The sequence below is a fragment of the Anticarsia gemmatalis genome, chromosome 24, assembly GCF_050436995.1.
Source record: "Anticarsia gemmatalis isolate Benzon Research Colony breed Stoneville strain chromosome 24, ilAntGemm2 primary, whole genome shotgun sequence".
In the NCBI taxonomy this organism is placed as follows: domain Eukaryota; kingdom Metazoa; phylum Arthropoda; class Insecta; order Lepidoptera; family Erebidae; genus Anticarsia; species Anticarsia gemmatalis.
Genome location: NC_134768.1, coordinates 1,582,523 through 1,596,779, shown reverse-complemented (window position 1 = coordinate 1,596,779; position 14,257 = coordinate 1,582,523). Strand labels below are relative to the sequence as shown.

Sequence of the window (14,257 nt, the reverse complement as noted above, 5' to 3'; positions counted from 1 at the left end):
GTGCATAAATATGAAGTGAAGTGTGCATTTTAAAGTATTTAAGGTTACGGCTTACTGTTAACGATTTTAAACTCTCGCGATTTGTACACATAATATTATAATGCAACGGGTCTGTCAGTTAGTCCATGATCGAAACGTCGGTTAAACAAATAAGGTATCCTAACTTTTAATTTCCAATCGCGTTTAGGACCCATTACATTATTACATTATAATATTACGAGATACTATATTTTTGATCGTTAAATTTCGGCCTTGCTGTCGTTCCGTCGGAAAAAAAAACATTTCTTGGCATTAAATACTATATATTATTATAATGCAGTTTCGTAGGAAGGTTTATAGTCTTTAAAAGTACCTGTTATGTGCAGAGATACAAAAAATACACTTTTCAGTGTCGGTCTATAACTGAAAACCTTAAGACAATTAGTTCAGCAATTTTAGAATTTCAGTCACATAAATTAGATGAACTTAATTTCTATAGCGTTATATAAGGCCAATAACAATCAAACAAACTCAACAATAGCGAACATTACAGTATCATCACGCTCCATTACGTTCAAAGGGTGGCAGGAAGCCAGTTGATGGATATTCGATGTCTATGCTCAGAGTAATGTAGCGTGGCGAGATTTGAGGGGAATTGAAAGGGGATACTGATTAGAACGTTTAAGTTTCATATAGTACTTTGACTGCCTCCGTGGCGTAGTGGTTTAGGTCGCCATGCCGTTACGTTATATGGCACCTTAAACGGAAAGGATTTTTGTATGATCCATTAATTTTTGTATCGGGTTTGGTTGTACTTTGTATCCGTTGTTTGTTGTTCCATTTGCGCAAATTATACCTACATACATCCAGTTATTTAATTAAATAAAATTACGAACAATAACATCGGAACTAATCGCTGATGTTCTAAACTATTATGTTGCCAACAATTTCCTGCAATTTGATTAGTCAATCAATTAATGACGTCACTATACCATAAAGTACAGTTATCAAATTCTTCAATTTAAAATTTGCATAAAACCAAAAACAATTTCCTAAAGTCGAAGTTAATAGTTTATTTTCTTGTAATTCTTTATCAGTAATAAAGTTTAATGTGATTTATAACATGTAGAGGTAATGTAAGTTCTCATAAATCGTACGATTGAAGGCAATTTCACGGCAATCTTTTACTGCAAACATAGTCATTGATGTGTTTTACCGACGGACTGCAATTTTAAAGCAAATCACATTGCTTATTGCCTTGCAACATAAAAATATAATCATATAATGTTTGTACTTAATTTATTGTGTGGAAAATTTTAAGGATTTTCAATTTTCTTTCGCAATAATTATTGTTAAAGAACTTTATGCTTGTTTTTGTACAGAAACGTCAACTCGATTAAAAATTGAAACACAATTTTGAATACTACGATGTACTCTTTCTACATTTGTAACTAAGAACCATATTTATATATTAGGTCTGGGAAAAAGTCTTTTCGCATTATAGCATGTATGAACTTGTAATAAAATCTTTTCTCTACACAAAAAAGCTCGATATTTAAGTACCTCACGAGCTCATTGAAATAAACCTAATGAACCGCGTACTCATTTGTGTTTTTTGAAGCCAAAGAGATTTTATTAAAAGTTCATACATACCTACTATAATGCGAAAAGACTTTTTCCCCGACGTAATACATTAAGACAAGCTTTTGGCAATAAAACTAGTAAATGCTATCTTTCTTCCATTAAACATTTAAATGGGATAAAACGAAACAAATCACTGTCGCCAATTACCCCAAATCCTGTGACTCATAACGAACAATAATGTAAATTTAAATAAATAATAACCTACTATAACCTAAATAATTGCACATTATATCCATTTTTGGCAGTACGAAGCAGAAATACGGAGTTTGCATTAGTTGTAATATCTCATAGTGCGACGTGAATACATTTTGCAAGCCATTACCCTCGTGACAAATCGTTTGACAAAATGGCGGACCGTTTTTTGGCGGGAAATGTTGGCGCGCAGAAAAATTCGACAACGGATTTTTCTTTCAATAGCTTATGATGTATGATCGGGGGGTGGGTTGAATAGTTTTTTTATTGGCTAGTTCCTTCAATCCTTTATGTGTGGATATTCACCGTGAAATTATGTTATGATTTGTGTATCTGATGGTCGTTATCGCCCTCCATTTTGTATTTCGCTAGGGTAGTTTATATAATATTTTCAGATGAGTAAGCACTGTCATTGTATTGTAATTTTATCTTTTATTTTTATTATAAATGGAACAGAGTATATTGACTGCCTTTGTGGCGCGGTCGATAGTGAAACCAACTACTGATCATGAGGTCTCGGGTTCGATTGCCAGATCGGGCAAAGTAGGTACTATTATTATGAATTTACATTCGAAAGTTTCTTAATCGGCTTGCACCCTATTAAATGGAACTAACATTGTTAATGATGAATCTCGGCTGTATGTCAAACACCTCTGCCTACATCTTTGAGTATTACAGACGTGATATTATGTATGTACAAAACATACAAGCAAATAGTATTATAGTTTGCGTCAATGTTTCGCTACAATGGCTACCATTTTTTATCACCGCCCATTTAGAGCTAGGTTTCTTTGTTTAGACTTGGATCATTAATTAATTATTGGTCTTAGGTATCAAAGTCAACCTTGATTGACCGCCAAAGCCTCACAAGGCTGTATTACAAACAATGAAAAATGTTATACTTATCAACTTTACAATGTACAAGTTCACCATATTCATTTATATATAAGTCGGTCCAGGTTGTTGTCACTTAAGATAACAGTCTGTAAAGCCACGTCAAAGGCCTTCGGGCGGTTTGAAAAACTTTGACACTAGGTTGACCACTAACCATACGATAGAAAGAAAATCCATATTAATTTCAGTTTCTTTGTCCACAGGTAAAAGTGTGGTTCCAAAACAGAAGAACGAAACACAAACGGATGCAGCAGGAAGAAGAAGCGAAGACTGGAGGCAAGTCAGGCTCTTCTAGCATGAAGCCTGACGACGGCAGTCAACTCAACAACTCATACGATGAAGATGATGAAGAACTCATAGACATGGACATGGACGAACTCAGTGAAAGTGAAAACGAAACGTAAAACAAGTGACCCAAGTGATAATATATTGTACATAGTAATATAATCTAGATGTTTAGATATAGTCTTATTTATTTATCAGTTGGTAGTACTGCCACAATATCACGCCAATAAACGTTATTTCGCATTCAAAACTTTCGCAATCAATTATCATAATTTCAAACAATTATCCGACTTAACATGGCGCAATCAAAACGGCAAACTTAATTAAAATGTATTTGTATCCTAAAACTCATTTATCAAAAGTCAACGCGATCAATCTTCAAAAAGTAGGCGTTAGTTGGTGTTTGCAATAATTTATATCAATTCTAAAACCATTAAAGCGGCCATATCATTAAATCAACGGTTACAAAATGGCGCTTGAACTCTTGTTAGCGTCACGCCGTATTAGATAACAAAATTGGCCGTATTATTATAGTTTTGGGGTCTAAATTAATTAAAAATGGCTCTTTTTTGATGTTCACCCAGTGATGTGGGTATAATTAGACATTTTAGATTTGAAATGTTGATAGGCAGGGTCTGTGGTTTCTCAACGAGCGCTGACAACGGTGAAAAAGGAAAACAGATATGAGATACGCGTAAGTAAAAGCGAGACAGATGATATATAGATATGAGGGCGATTATAGCAGCGTCCAGGGTCCTATTATTAAGAGATGGGTTCGGAAACTATCGTAGCCTCAAATCGCGTTTGGTAATTGCTCGCGACGTAACAAAATTGTTTTAAACTCGTTGACGATTGTTCTTAACGGCTATTTGTCTACGCGTCAGCCATTTTGATATGAATCTATTTGTTGTTGATGGTTGCTTAACGTGACTAACGACGTGTTAGAAACTATTGTTTTAATGTGACATTCTTTCGAGATTGTCGACTTCGAATCACCGGCCATTAATCGTCAAAGACCAGTTTCAACAAGAATGTTTCCGTGTTCGAAAAAAATAAAATTAGATTTGCGCTAATCGTCACCATTTAAATCCGCTAATCGTCAATTTTTATGGCGTAAAGATTTCTATCATTTTTATGGTCAATTAAGCGATTTGCGAGTCGAAAACTGGAATTGTAAAACGAGAATATACGAGTAGATGAGATACGTATGTTTCGATTCTAAAGCTTGTTTCAATGAGCAATTTATGTGGAGGTACTTGTACGATTGTTTACTATGTTCTTTCACTAGGCTGTAGGTTCTAACTTGAGTTTAAACGACCGATTATAAGGCTAATTTGTATTTTCCTTTCCGTCTTTTGTTCGTATGATTTACGATTACGAGTATCAAGTTCTCGCCGAATCGATTTACCGAGTGAATCGATTTTAAGAACAAACAGCTTTTGTTTTTGTTCGGCACCGTGTTGTGCCTCGTTCCAGTATGTTGCTTTAAAACATGAAATAAATGATTTTAATTGCGTGTCTTTTGACATCAATAAATGTCTTAAGATTAAATAGCACATCTAGTTTTATGGATATCATAATCTATGTTTTAATTTTATTTTTAAATTCTCAAAACGGTTCGAATTCCAAACGAATAAAAACAAAAATGGAACATTGGAATGTGCTAACTACCACACTAGTCGTCAGAGGCGCGCGATTCAACCAAATAAAAAAGCAAAGCCAACGGTTTGGCTCCACGCCATTCGTAATTTGAAATCTAGATTCCATTTTCAGCTCAATTAACTCTTAGGCGATTTTAATTATCGATTTTATTCATTAAGTGTTTGCGATTAGCGGCCATGTCGATATTTTACGATGTATTCTTTGGGAAAAGTACGTTTTTAATTACATTCCCATTGATTGCTTATAATTCGCTGATTATGTGACATTATAACGTTTATTGGAGTCATTGGATGTCGAGATAAGGCTGTACTGTGTCGGATCGAAGGAGATCTGAATATTAGAATGATACTCATTATTTTGTGGAAATTATCATACTTTGATAGATGTTCTATAGACCGATCTCATGAAAAACAGTTCTTTATCAAAAACTTAACCAAACTCGTACTTAAATATGTCAAAAATGACGGATTCATTTTTTTTCGAAGTTTTCGTGAGTTCGGCCTATGTGATAGCTCAAAATTAAATAGCAATACAAGTAAATTACACATAATAATAACATTCGCTCAAATATTGTAGTTTTATTAAGCCAGTTCCTTTAGAGTAATGTTATGTGATTAAAAAATATCTAACAAAACTTCACGCAGTATTATAACTCTACATTGACTATGGTTCTGCGTTTTTTTTTTCAATTATCATAGAATTTTCTTTTTTAAAAGTAAATTATTCTGAGTTTAATAAGTTTTAATAATCTTATTTCTAATATTATACGTGACTGATTTCAATGGCTCGTATCATCAATAAAAAATTTTGAAACTAGGTATTTGGTAAGTGGCAGATATCTTATGAATAAGTCTGCTAAAATTCCATTTGTTATGCTAACGTATAATAATTCATAAGTGGTAAAACCTGACCGAAAGTATGTTTTATTTTATTTGTAAACATTTTTATGTAAAATAACTTTATCATGTATAAACATTCTTGAAAGTCATCAAAAGTTAAATTTGAAAAATCTATGACGTAAAATTACGTAAAAACAATCATACTAGTAACTACAGTGTTGCCAATAAAAAATACACATTTGAAATCGGGAAACTGTTCATTGTAAAGAGGTCCTTTAAAGTAGGTCGTATAACGTAAGGCTTGCAACTCCAGCCATGTGGCCATGTGCCAACAGCTGACACAACGACTTTGTAATTTGCTTTTCTTTGTACGACTGTTTTCCTATAATTATATAAGTAAAAGAAGTAATGTAGAGACAGAACATTAAAATCGTGTAAGTACTTAATTTTGAAAAAAAAATCATGTAAGTACATGGCTTCTTTTGTTGTTTACAATTTGTAACGAAAATTTTTAATTATTGTTTCAAATTAATTTAAACATAACTTTTTGTTAAATTCTATGATAATATGTTTAGTTTGCGACTGGAGAAAGGTAAATATTTTTTTAATGTCGAATGGAAAATTATGTCGAAAAGTATATTATAATAGTAACTGATTTAACTTAAATCGTTATAATTGTAAAGATTGCATCGTTTACTTAAAACACTGAATTCTACTGCTACTTATGTACTTATTATGAGAAAACTCCGTTATTTACTTAAATTTAATTGCCACTGCCCAATGATATGTAATCTCAAAAAAAATCTCATTGTACCTACTTAATCGATAGCTGAGTGATTTGAACCTCCATTCATTCTATAAAATGTCAATTAATTTTGACAAGTACGACATTTATCACCTTTCAAATGTTTTACCATACTTTACGCAACAACAAACCGACAATTTAACTATAAATGGACTCGTGAAAGTCTCAGGCTTCACTTGAACAACAATAAAGAACATAACCTCAAATAATGAATGAACATTTCAAGAATTCGTTCATTCATTCCCGTTGACAGATGGTAAAAAAACAATTTAAAAAATTGCAGTTCGTAAACTTAAATTACTTTAAAAATTGTTCTTAAATGTATATTTTTAACCGCAAATATTAAATGGTACTTATGTATTGTAGATGAAAAGAAAAAACATGTAAATAGAACTATTTATTTCTTACTTTGTACGTAAAGGAACTTATTTGAGGTGAAGCGCATATGGGGCGACTTGAGGCAAACAATTTATGTACTTATTTGTGAAAAATTAACACTTTGAAAAAGTTTTTTGTTGCGGTTCTCGAAAATGGTTACGTTTCATCATGATAATGACGTGTTAATTGTGGAGTAATTTTAAAGATAATATGTTTTTATTGTTTCTTTGGAAACTTACAATGTTTGTCGAGTCAATGGGTTTTTACTCAATAGTTTAACTACCAGATAATGTGTGGAATAATATTGTCAATATTCTTAACTAACGCTTGTCAAAGGGGAGTATCTATTACACCCTACCTAATAATAGTATTTTGTCGCCCCATTCGCGCTTAACCAATAGTTGTACATTTCCCTATAATTAAAAAAATGTTCCTTCACATAATGGTAAATGCCATACAATTGTAAATAGACTAATAACATTCTTTGTAAACGCTCCAATAATCTGTCTCATTCTTTTAAATCAAGACGAAAAGAGACAGATATATGAATCGCGTTTACGAAGAAAATACTTAGGTTAGTTGTACATTATTTTTAATTATTTAATTAATTATTAGTGGAGATGTAAATAGTGTGTGTTTAGAATAACGGATACAGTTTAAAATGTATTATGTGTATACTGAAATAATCCCTCTGACTGTTCTATATAGCCCGGTTCGATATTAGTTTCTGTAACATTACGAAAGTAGAAAATTTAAATCAACGAGTGATATATGAAATATATGTTTTTACTCATTTATATTTGTTGTTTCTTTGTGTTTAATCCTATTAAACTATGAAACCTTTATCCGTAAAGGAATACCACGAAAAACTGGTTGACTGAAATACCGAGAGCACTGAATAATGATTACCAAGTGACAAACACAAGAGCCTTTTAGAAAAAATGTTTGAAACACAACAATATAATGTTTGTATGATTGAAAAAGTTCCCGGGAGACAAGAGTATTTCCTAATGGAGGAGTTATCTATTTAACAAGAATGACGTGAGTCCCAAGACTGGCAGAAAGGAAAGGACGAAAAAATCAAAATCAAAATCAAATCATTTATTCATTTAGGTCAAGTGCTGACACTTATGATAGTCAATGATACAGAGAGTGAATTTACCGCCAGTTCGGAAGGTAGGGCCAATGAGAAGAGCTGCCAAGAAACTCCTGGCCACTCTTTTTAATCGCCAAATGATTTTAACAATATTTATGCTGGTATAAAACATTGATGATGTAAGTAGCTGCTACCTACCAACACTACCGAACACACTTTGGTCATAACATAAATTAAATTAAATCAATATATTAAGGTGCTAAAAAACAAGATATAAATAGTATTGGAAGCATGATGGGAGCATCTACCCACATAGTAATATAAGTAATGAAATCATAAGAGGCATTTCAAGAGCATACTGTGGTAAAGGAAGTACAGTTATTGAAACGTAGTTACTTTAAAATTATGGCAGTCATCACACCCAGGACGACCAGTCACCCCAAGCAGCACCCGTTCACGAGTATGACGCGTGGACCAGCCATCACCCCCTTCGCACATATTAGAGGGAAGGGGGTGACCCGGCACACGACGCCGCCGCAAGCAATGACAGTTTAGTGAGCATGACGAACCTTGGCATGGGAGCCCACCATTTTAATGAATAAAAGATAATGGCGATGGCGAATGGCGAAAGGCGAAGATGGTTTAAGATGATGGTTGATAGTAGATACTTGTAACTTTAATACCTGTAAGTTTAGCAACGGACGGTTGACGGTTTGAAACAGCTACTTTATTTTGGACTAGCTGACCCGCGCAACTTCGCTTGCGTCACATGAGAGAATGGGTCAAAATTTTCCCCGTTTTTGTAACATTTTTTATTGCTACTCTGCTCCTATTAGTCGTAGCGTGATGATATACAGCCTATAGCCTTCCTCGATAAATGGACTATCTAACACTGAAAGAATTTTTCAAATCGGATCAGTAGTTCCTGAGATTAGCGCGTTCAAACAAATAAACAAACTCTTCAGCTTTATAATATTAGTATAGAAGTATAGATAATTGAATTATCAATTATACTTTACATAAATAGTTCATGTCAAGACGTCATTAAACGATAAAGGTTCATCACTATTCCATCAGAAAATGTTGTCAATGAAATAAAAATTAACTTACATTTCGGTCCAATTTTCAACATTTTTTTTGTTCTTTGCCTGAATCGTGGCTATCAGTACAACAAATTATCTGATTGGACTAACTTATAGTGTATACTAGTAGCTTACTAAATTCATAGTTAGTACAGCCAGGAATAATAAACAAGTCCACATACCACAGTGGCTAACGTGGTCACCTGGCCGCAATAATCGTAGCGCGTGGCGTGGCGACCACCTTAACCACTGCACCACGGAGGCCGTGACCAAACAAGCTTTCGAGACATCACAACAAATACATCTACTTACAAGGTTGATGAAGGTTGAGCTTACTTTACCATAGAAGCTGTTGAACAATGTATCAGACCTGCAAAGAATAATTAATCTATATCTGACGGATGAACGTACAGCCGAAATATTGAGCGTAGAAACTTGAAATTTGGAATAAAGTTTCCTTTAAGAGTTTAGACGAGCACGAAGAGAGGAATTCTGGAGATTTCCTCTCATAGGGGGTGAAATAAACCGGGGGCGAAAGGCAATTTTAATTGTAAAACGTTTGAATGTTCACAACAATATAAGCGTGTAGCAAACCCTCATTTAGTCAGTAATGGGTCAAAATAGTATAAATTTAAATACCATCTTAGGTATTTTGTAGGGGCACTGACTACGATCATACGACATTTCGGATACGACTGCCGAGCACGAGGGTTCAGTATCTGAGTTGGGCAAAGTGGATCTTTTCCTAATTTTATTACAATTTGTCTCAATGTCTCTATAATAGTCCAGAGTTTGTAACGTGCATGGTATAAAACGCCCGCTACATGGAATAAATATAGCCAATGGCGCAACTTGGATGTACACACATCAACACCGTCTAGGGATATTTTGTATAAAGTTCTTAAACTCAAAAAATACTGGCCAGTTTAAAAATCTTTTGATAAAAGACTATTTTTTAAACCTTTTTGGATGATTCTAAATTTGAATTTATAAAAAATTATTAAAAATAAAATATTTACGCGGCATAATGGTAGCGAAGTCCGCAAGTTTTGTTTAACTACTGTAGTATCGGGATATTTTTTTGTGCCAGATTGAAGTTTTATTACAAGTTATCGACTAATTTCGAGTTAAATCTATTGTGTGCATCATGCAGCGGCGCTATATAACGAGAGAAGCAATGCTAAGGGCAGTGGGAGTGCTCTACGCTGTGGCTGCTCAACGGAGTATTGCTGACGAGATTGGAACAAGACAAAACGTGATATCTAGGTTATAGTCATCCTACCGTGCTACTAGTGAAGTGGTTGAAAGATATCGAGGGGGAAAGCGAATAACCACTTATCGACAAGACCGATTTTTGCAAATTGCCGTGAGAAGAGAACCAAATGTTACGGCCATGCAGTTGGTTCGGAGGCTCCAGTCAGAGCACCAGTTGCTTGTGAGTGACCAAACTGCGAGGAAAATGCTGCATGAAGATAACTTTCACGCTTGCAGACCGCTTCGTACTCCAGCACTCTGCTGAGGAAATCGCGGACGAAGACTAGAGTGGGTTCCCTGTACTTTTGCTCTGGGATGATAACCCGTAGTCTGTATTACTGTTTACCGATGAGTCCCGGTTCGGTTTTCATTTCGGTTCATGTAGAGTACGTGTTTGGCGAGTCTCTGGTAGTGATAGCCGTCTGCAATATCCTCAGGAAGTCCATTCATAGCACGGCGGGACAATGATGGTTTTGGCGGAAATTATTCTCGGTGGACGAACAGACCGCGTTTGGATCAGAATCACCATTACGGCTAAAAAATACCGTAATGAGGTGCTAATGCCGATAATCTACCCCCATAAACTTCAAATGGGCCAAGAATTCACCCTCATTCACGATAACGCCCGTCCGCACACAGCAAGAGCGGTGACGAGATGGTCGCAGGAACACGACAAATCGGTCTTAAGCTGGCTCGCTCAATCACCTGACCTAAAACCCATAGAGCACGCGTGGAGTATGCCCCAAAGAAGGGCTTTGAGGAATTTCCCTGCGAACATTGCAACGGAAGAGCCACTTTTTTGCATCTTAGCCGGACCTGGGACAATATACCGCAGTAAGACTTGGATAACTCTATCCAAATTATGAAAAATCGCTGCAGGACTGCTATAAATGTCATAGATGGCTTTATAGACTACTGATTTTTCGCAAAACTGCTAAAAACAATGACTTTTTCTTATTTTTCACATTTTCTGAAGAAAAACATTCATTGTTAGTTTTACCATTATTTTAGTTTTTTCTTTATTTAAGTATAAAATTGTTAACGCAAAATAATTAGAGATTTTTTTTATTCTGAAGTATAGTCAGATAAATGGGCGTTATCTTTAATAAATTTTGAGATAATTGAGTAAATACAAAATATCCCTAGACAGTGTTGATGTGTGTATTTCATACACCTCTGCCAACACCTTCGAGTCTAAAGCTGGGTACTCACACACGGTATTACTCGATAGTATTACTCGAATTCAAGTAAAAATCAATGTGTGGACCGCAAAACTCACAGCTCGAAGGCTCGCATCGAGCCGGCTCGATGGAATTAAATAAAACTAATTTCCTTCGCACTTACTCGAAGCGAGCCGAACGGACCGGTGAATACTGAACGGTGCGCCTCACTCGATAGATAAATGCTGAATGTGTGGACGAAAGCCCATGCCATGGGTTTTACTCGACAGTTTAGCTCGATCGAGTAAAACCCTGTGTGAGTACGGAGCTTTAGAGGTGTGATGTTATACGTATTTGGTAATTTGGCAACTATTTTGGTAAAACAATACGCCATTTATCCCAAAATAAACATGACAAACCTACATCTAAAATTAAATTACCCACACTTACGGGAATCCCCTCATTTAAATATTAAAAAAGAACAATTACCATAAACGAAATTGCACAAGACCTCCCATAGAGTAATGACGTCACTGTGCATCGGTGACAACACTAGTGGTGCGATGAATGCAAAATAGAGACGTGACCAGACTAATCGACTTGAAGATTTTTTTGATAATCGGTAAATATTTTATTTCTTTGTTTTATTATATTTTATGTATCAGATTGTTATTTTATTATTGGTCGTGATTGTTTTTGTGATTCGTTTAGAATGTGACGTGTATTTAGTGTTGTGGTCACGTACGGTAATGAAATTAAAGATTTTTATCTGTACGTGTGGTGGAATGTTATGAATTCTTTGTGGTTGGTCAAGTGAAGGTAAAAGAGTATAGCTACATACATACATAAAATCAGGCCTTTTCCCCATATGGGTAGGTTAAGACCAAAGAACGCCACTTAGTACGATCCGTACAAACTTCCCTTACTTCATTCAGATCCATACGTCTTGTCAAAAGAATAACTAAAGTATAATAAAGTATGATAGTACTTCTTATTCTATTGCGCTTGCTGTAGTGTACATAAACTGTTGAGTATCACAAGTTCTTGGGTTTGTTACCCGGTTGGAGAAAGTGCTATTGGTCGTAGTGAGTAACATTGGAAATGGCGAAAAATTTATTTATTCATACTAAGGATTTTTTTGTCTAGGGTATAACAGGCGTGACATTATCTATTATGTACGTAAATATCTTCAAATAGAGATAGAAATGAAACAGTTCATAATTGGTATGGTTAATCTATACTAATATTATAAAGCTGAAGAGTTTGTTTGATTGTCTGTTTGTTTGTTTTTCAGTGTTAGATAGCCCATTTATCGAGGAAGGCTATAGGCTATATATCATCACGCTACGACCAATAGAAGCAAATTACCAGTGAAAAATGTTACAAAAACGGGGGAAATTATGATTATCTTATGTGACGCAAGCGAAGTTGCGCGGGTCAGCTAGTTTATCATATTTTTTTAAGTTTAACATGTTTCAGCCCATCTGTCAGCAATTATTTTACACCGGATGACAAGAAAACTTTCCGTTCCTAGCCCAGAAGAGGTAAATCTTCAATTGATATTAACGACAGGAAAAATAGTAGCTATCGAAACAAAGGACCCGAAATGACTCATTGAAACTTATCAGTATTTGTTTGGTACAAAAGTTTTTATTGCCCATAAAAGTTACATTCAAATATCTGTGCATGCGAACTACGTATTTGTAACGATTGAAGGATTTTCCTTAATGTTTTTGGCAATTGATTTTAGTCAGCCGTTTTGTAGAGTCGCTTTTGACATAGATCCATGGAAATTAATCCAAACCTGTAGGTAGGGATTTCTTTTAACACATATGTACTTATGTCAAAAAGTAACCTTTAATTGTGAGGGAGGGGTTAGGCCTTGAATCCACCAAGCTGGCTGCAAGCGGGTTGGAGACTTTGCATACCTTCAAGAACTGTAAAGAACTCTCAGGCATGCAAGGCTGCATTGCGATGTTTTCCTTCACCGTTGGAACAAGTGATAATTTATTATTTCTAATACACACGTAATTCCGAAAACGGTACGAACACACAGGTTTTGCACAACCAATTCACGGTGATAAAGGCAAGTGGACCACGATATTCTTTAAACTATAAGTACACACAATAAGTAGAAATCACGATCAAAATATTTTCACACGCCCAGACATTTGCAAACCACAAAACTTAACAAGATTCCCAAACACCAAAATTATATAAAAAAAACACCCTTAAATAGAAAAAAAATAAAGCAATTATTTTTCACAAGTGCCGCGGTCAGCGAAGCGCGAACAGTCAAATAGTTAAAAGGATTACCTGCTTGGGGTTCGAGTCTCGGCTGATGTAAGCCAATTTTCCACGAAGCGATGCGGGTGGCGTATTAACAAGATTTTACAAACAAACTTAAGATAAGTTTTTGTTGGATTAACTAGTGTTGAAGCGCGGTGTCGGCTGAAGTATTGTGATTAGATTTCCTTTTTTGCATCTGATTTTTAGATAATAATGTGAATAAAGCCTTTTTTTAAAGAGTTTTTATACAAAAGATGATTGACGAAGCCAGGAGAATACGGCTTGCATTTTAGCTTAAGATCACTGCATCTAGCGGTGATTACTTGGTGTGGCTTCTTGATAGACGCTATTTTAGACTGAAGAGTCACATATTAATATTAAGTAGGTAATTTAAGGGAGCAGATCTTTGCCCAGCAGTGGGGCAGCAACATGGGTCAAAAAATCTTCACCCACTGCTGGCCAAGGATCCCCTCCCGAACGTCGGAGAGGTTAGGCATTGAGTCCTACACGCTGGGTAAGTGCGGGTTGGGGTCTTGGGGACTATACATGCCTTCAAAAATGTATTAAACAATTTTTATGTTTTCCTAGAAGGTGATAGCTATTTATTTGAGACTTAGTTTCAGTGAGAAAACATGGCTACTTTGCATATTTCGATTTCCTTTAACGAATAGGTAGAGACGATACTGATCTAATAAATA

At 35.2% G+C, this 14,257-nt stretch overlaps 1 protein-coding gene across 1 annotated transcript in view; it reads left to right on the top strand.

Moving 5' to 3' along the window:
- The window catches only part of LOC142983611 (homeotic protein empty spiracles-like), a 41,965-nt gene extending 34,490 nt beyond the window's left edge, over positions 1 to 7,475 (top strand). Inside the window, exon 3 of the mRNA XM_076130582.1 lies at positions 2,913 to 7,475. Within this exon, the coding sequence (XP_075986697.1) occupies positions 2,913 to 3,113 (201 nt within the window). The 3' untranslated portion in view covers positions 3,114 to 7,475. The remainder of the gene's footprint in view (positions 1 to 2,912) is intronic.
- The last annotated feature ends 6,782 nt before the right edge of the window (positions 7,476 to 14,257 follow it).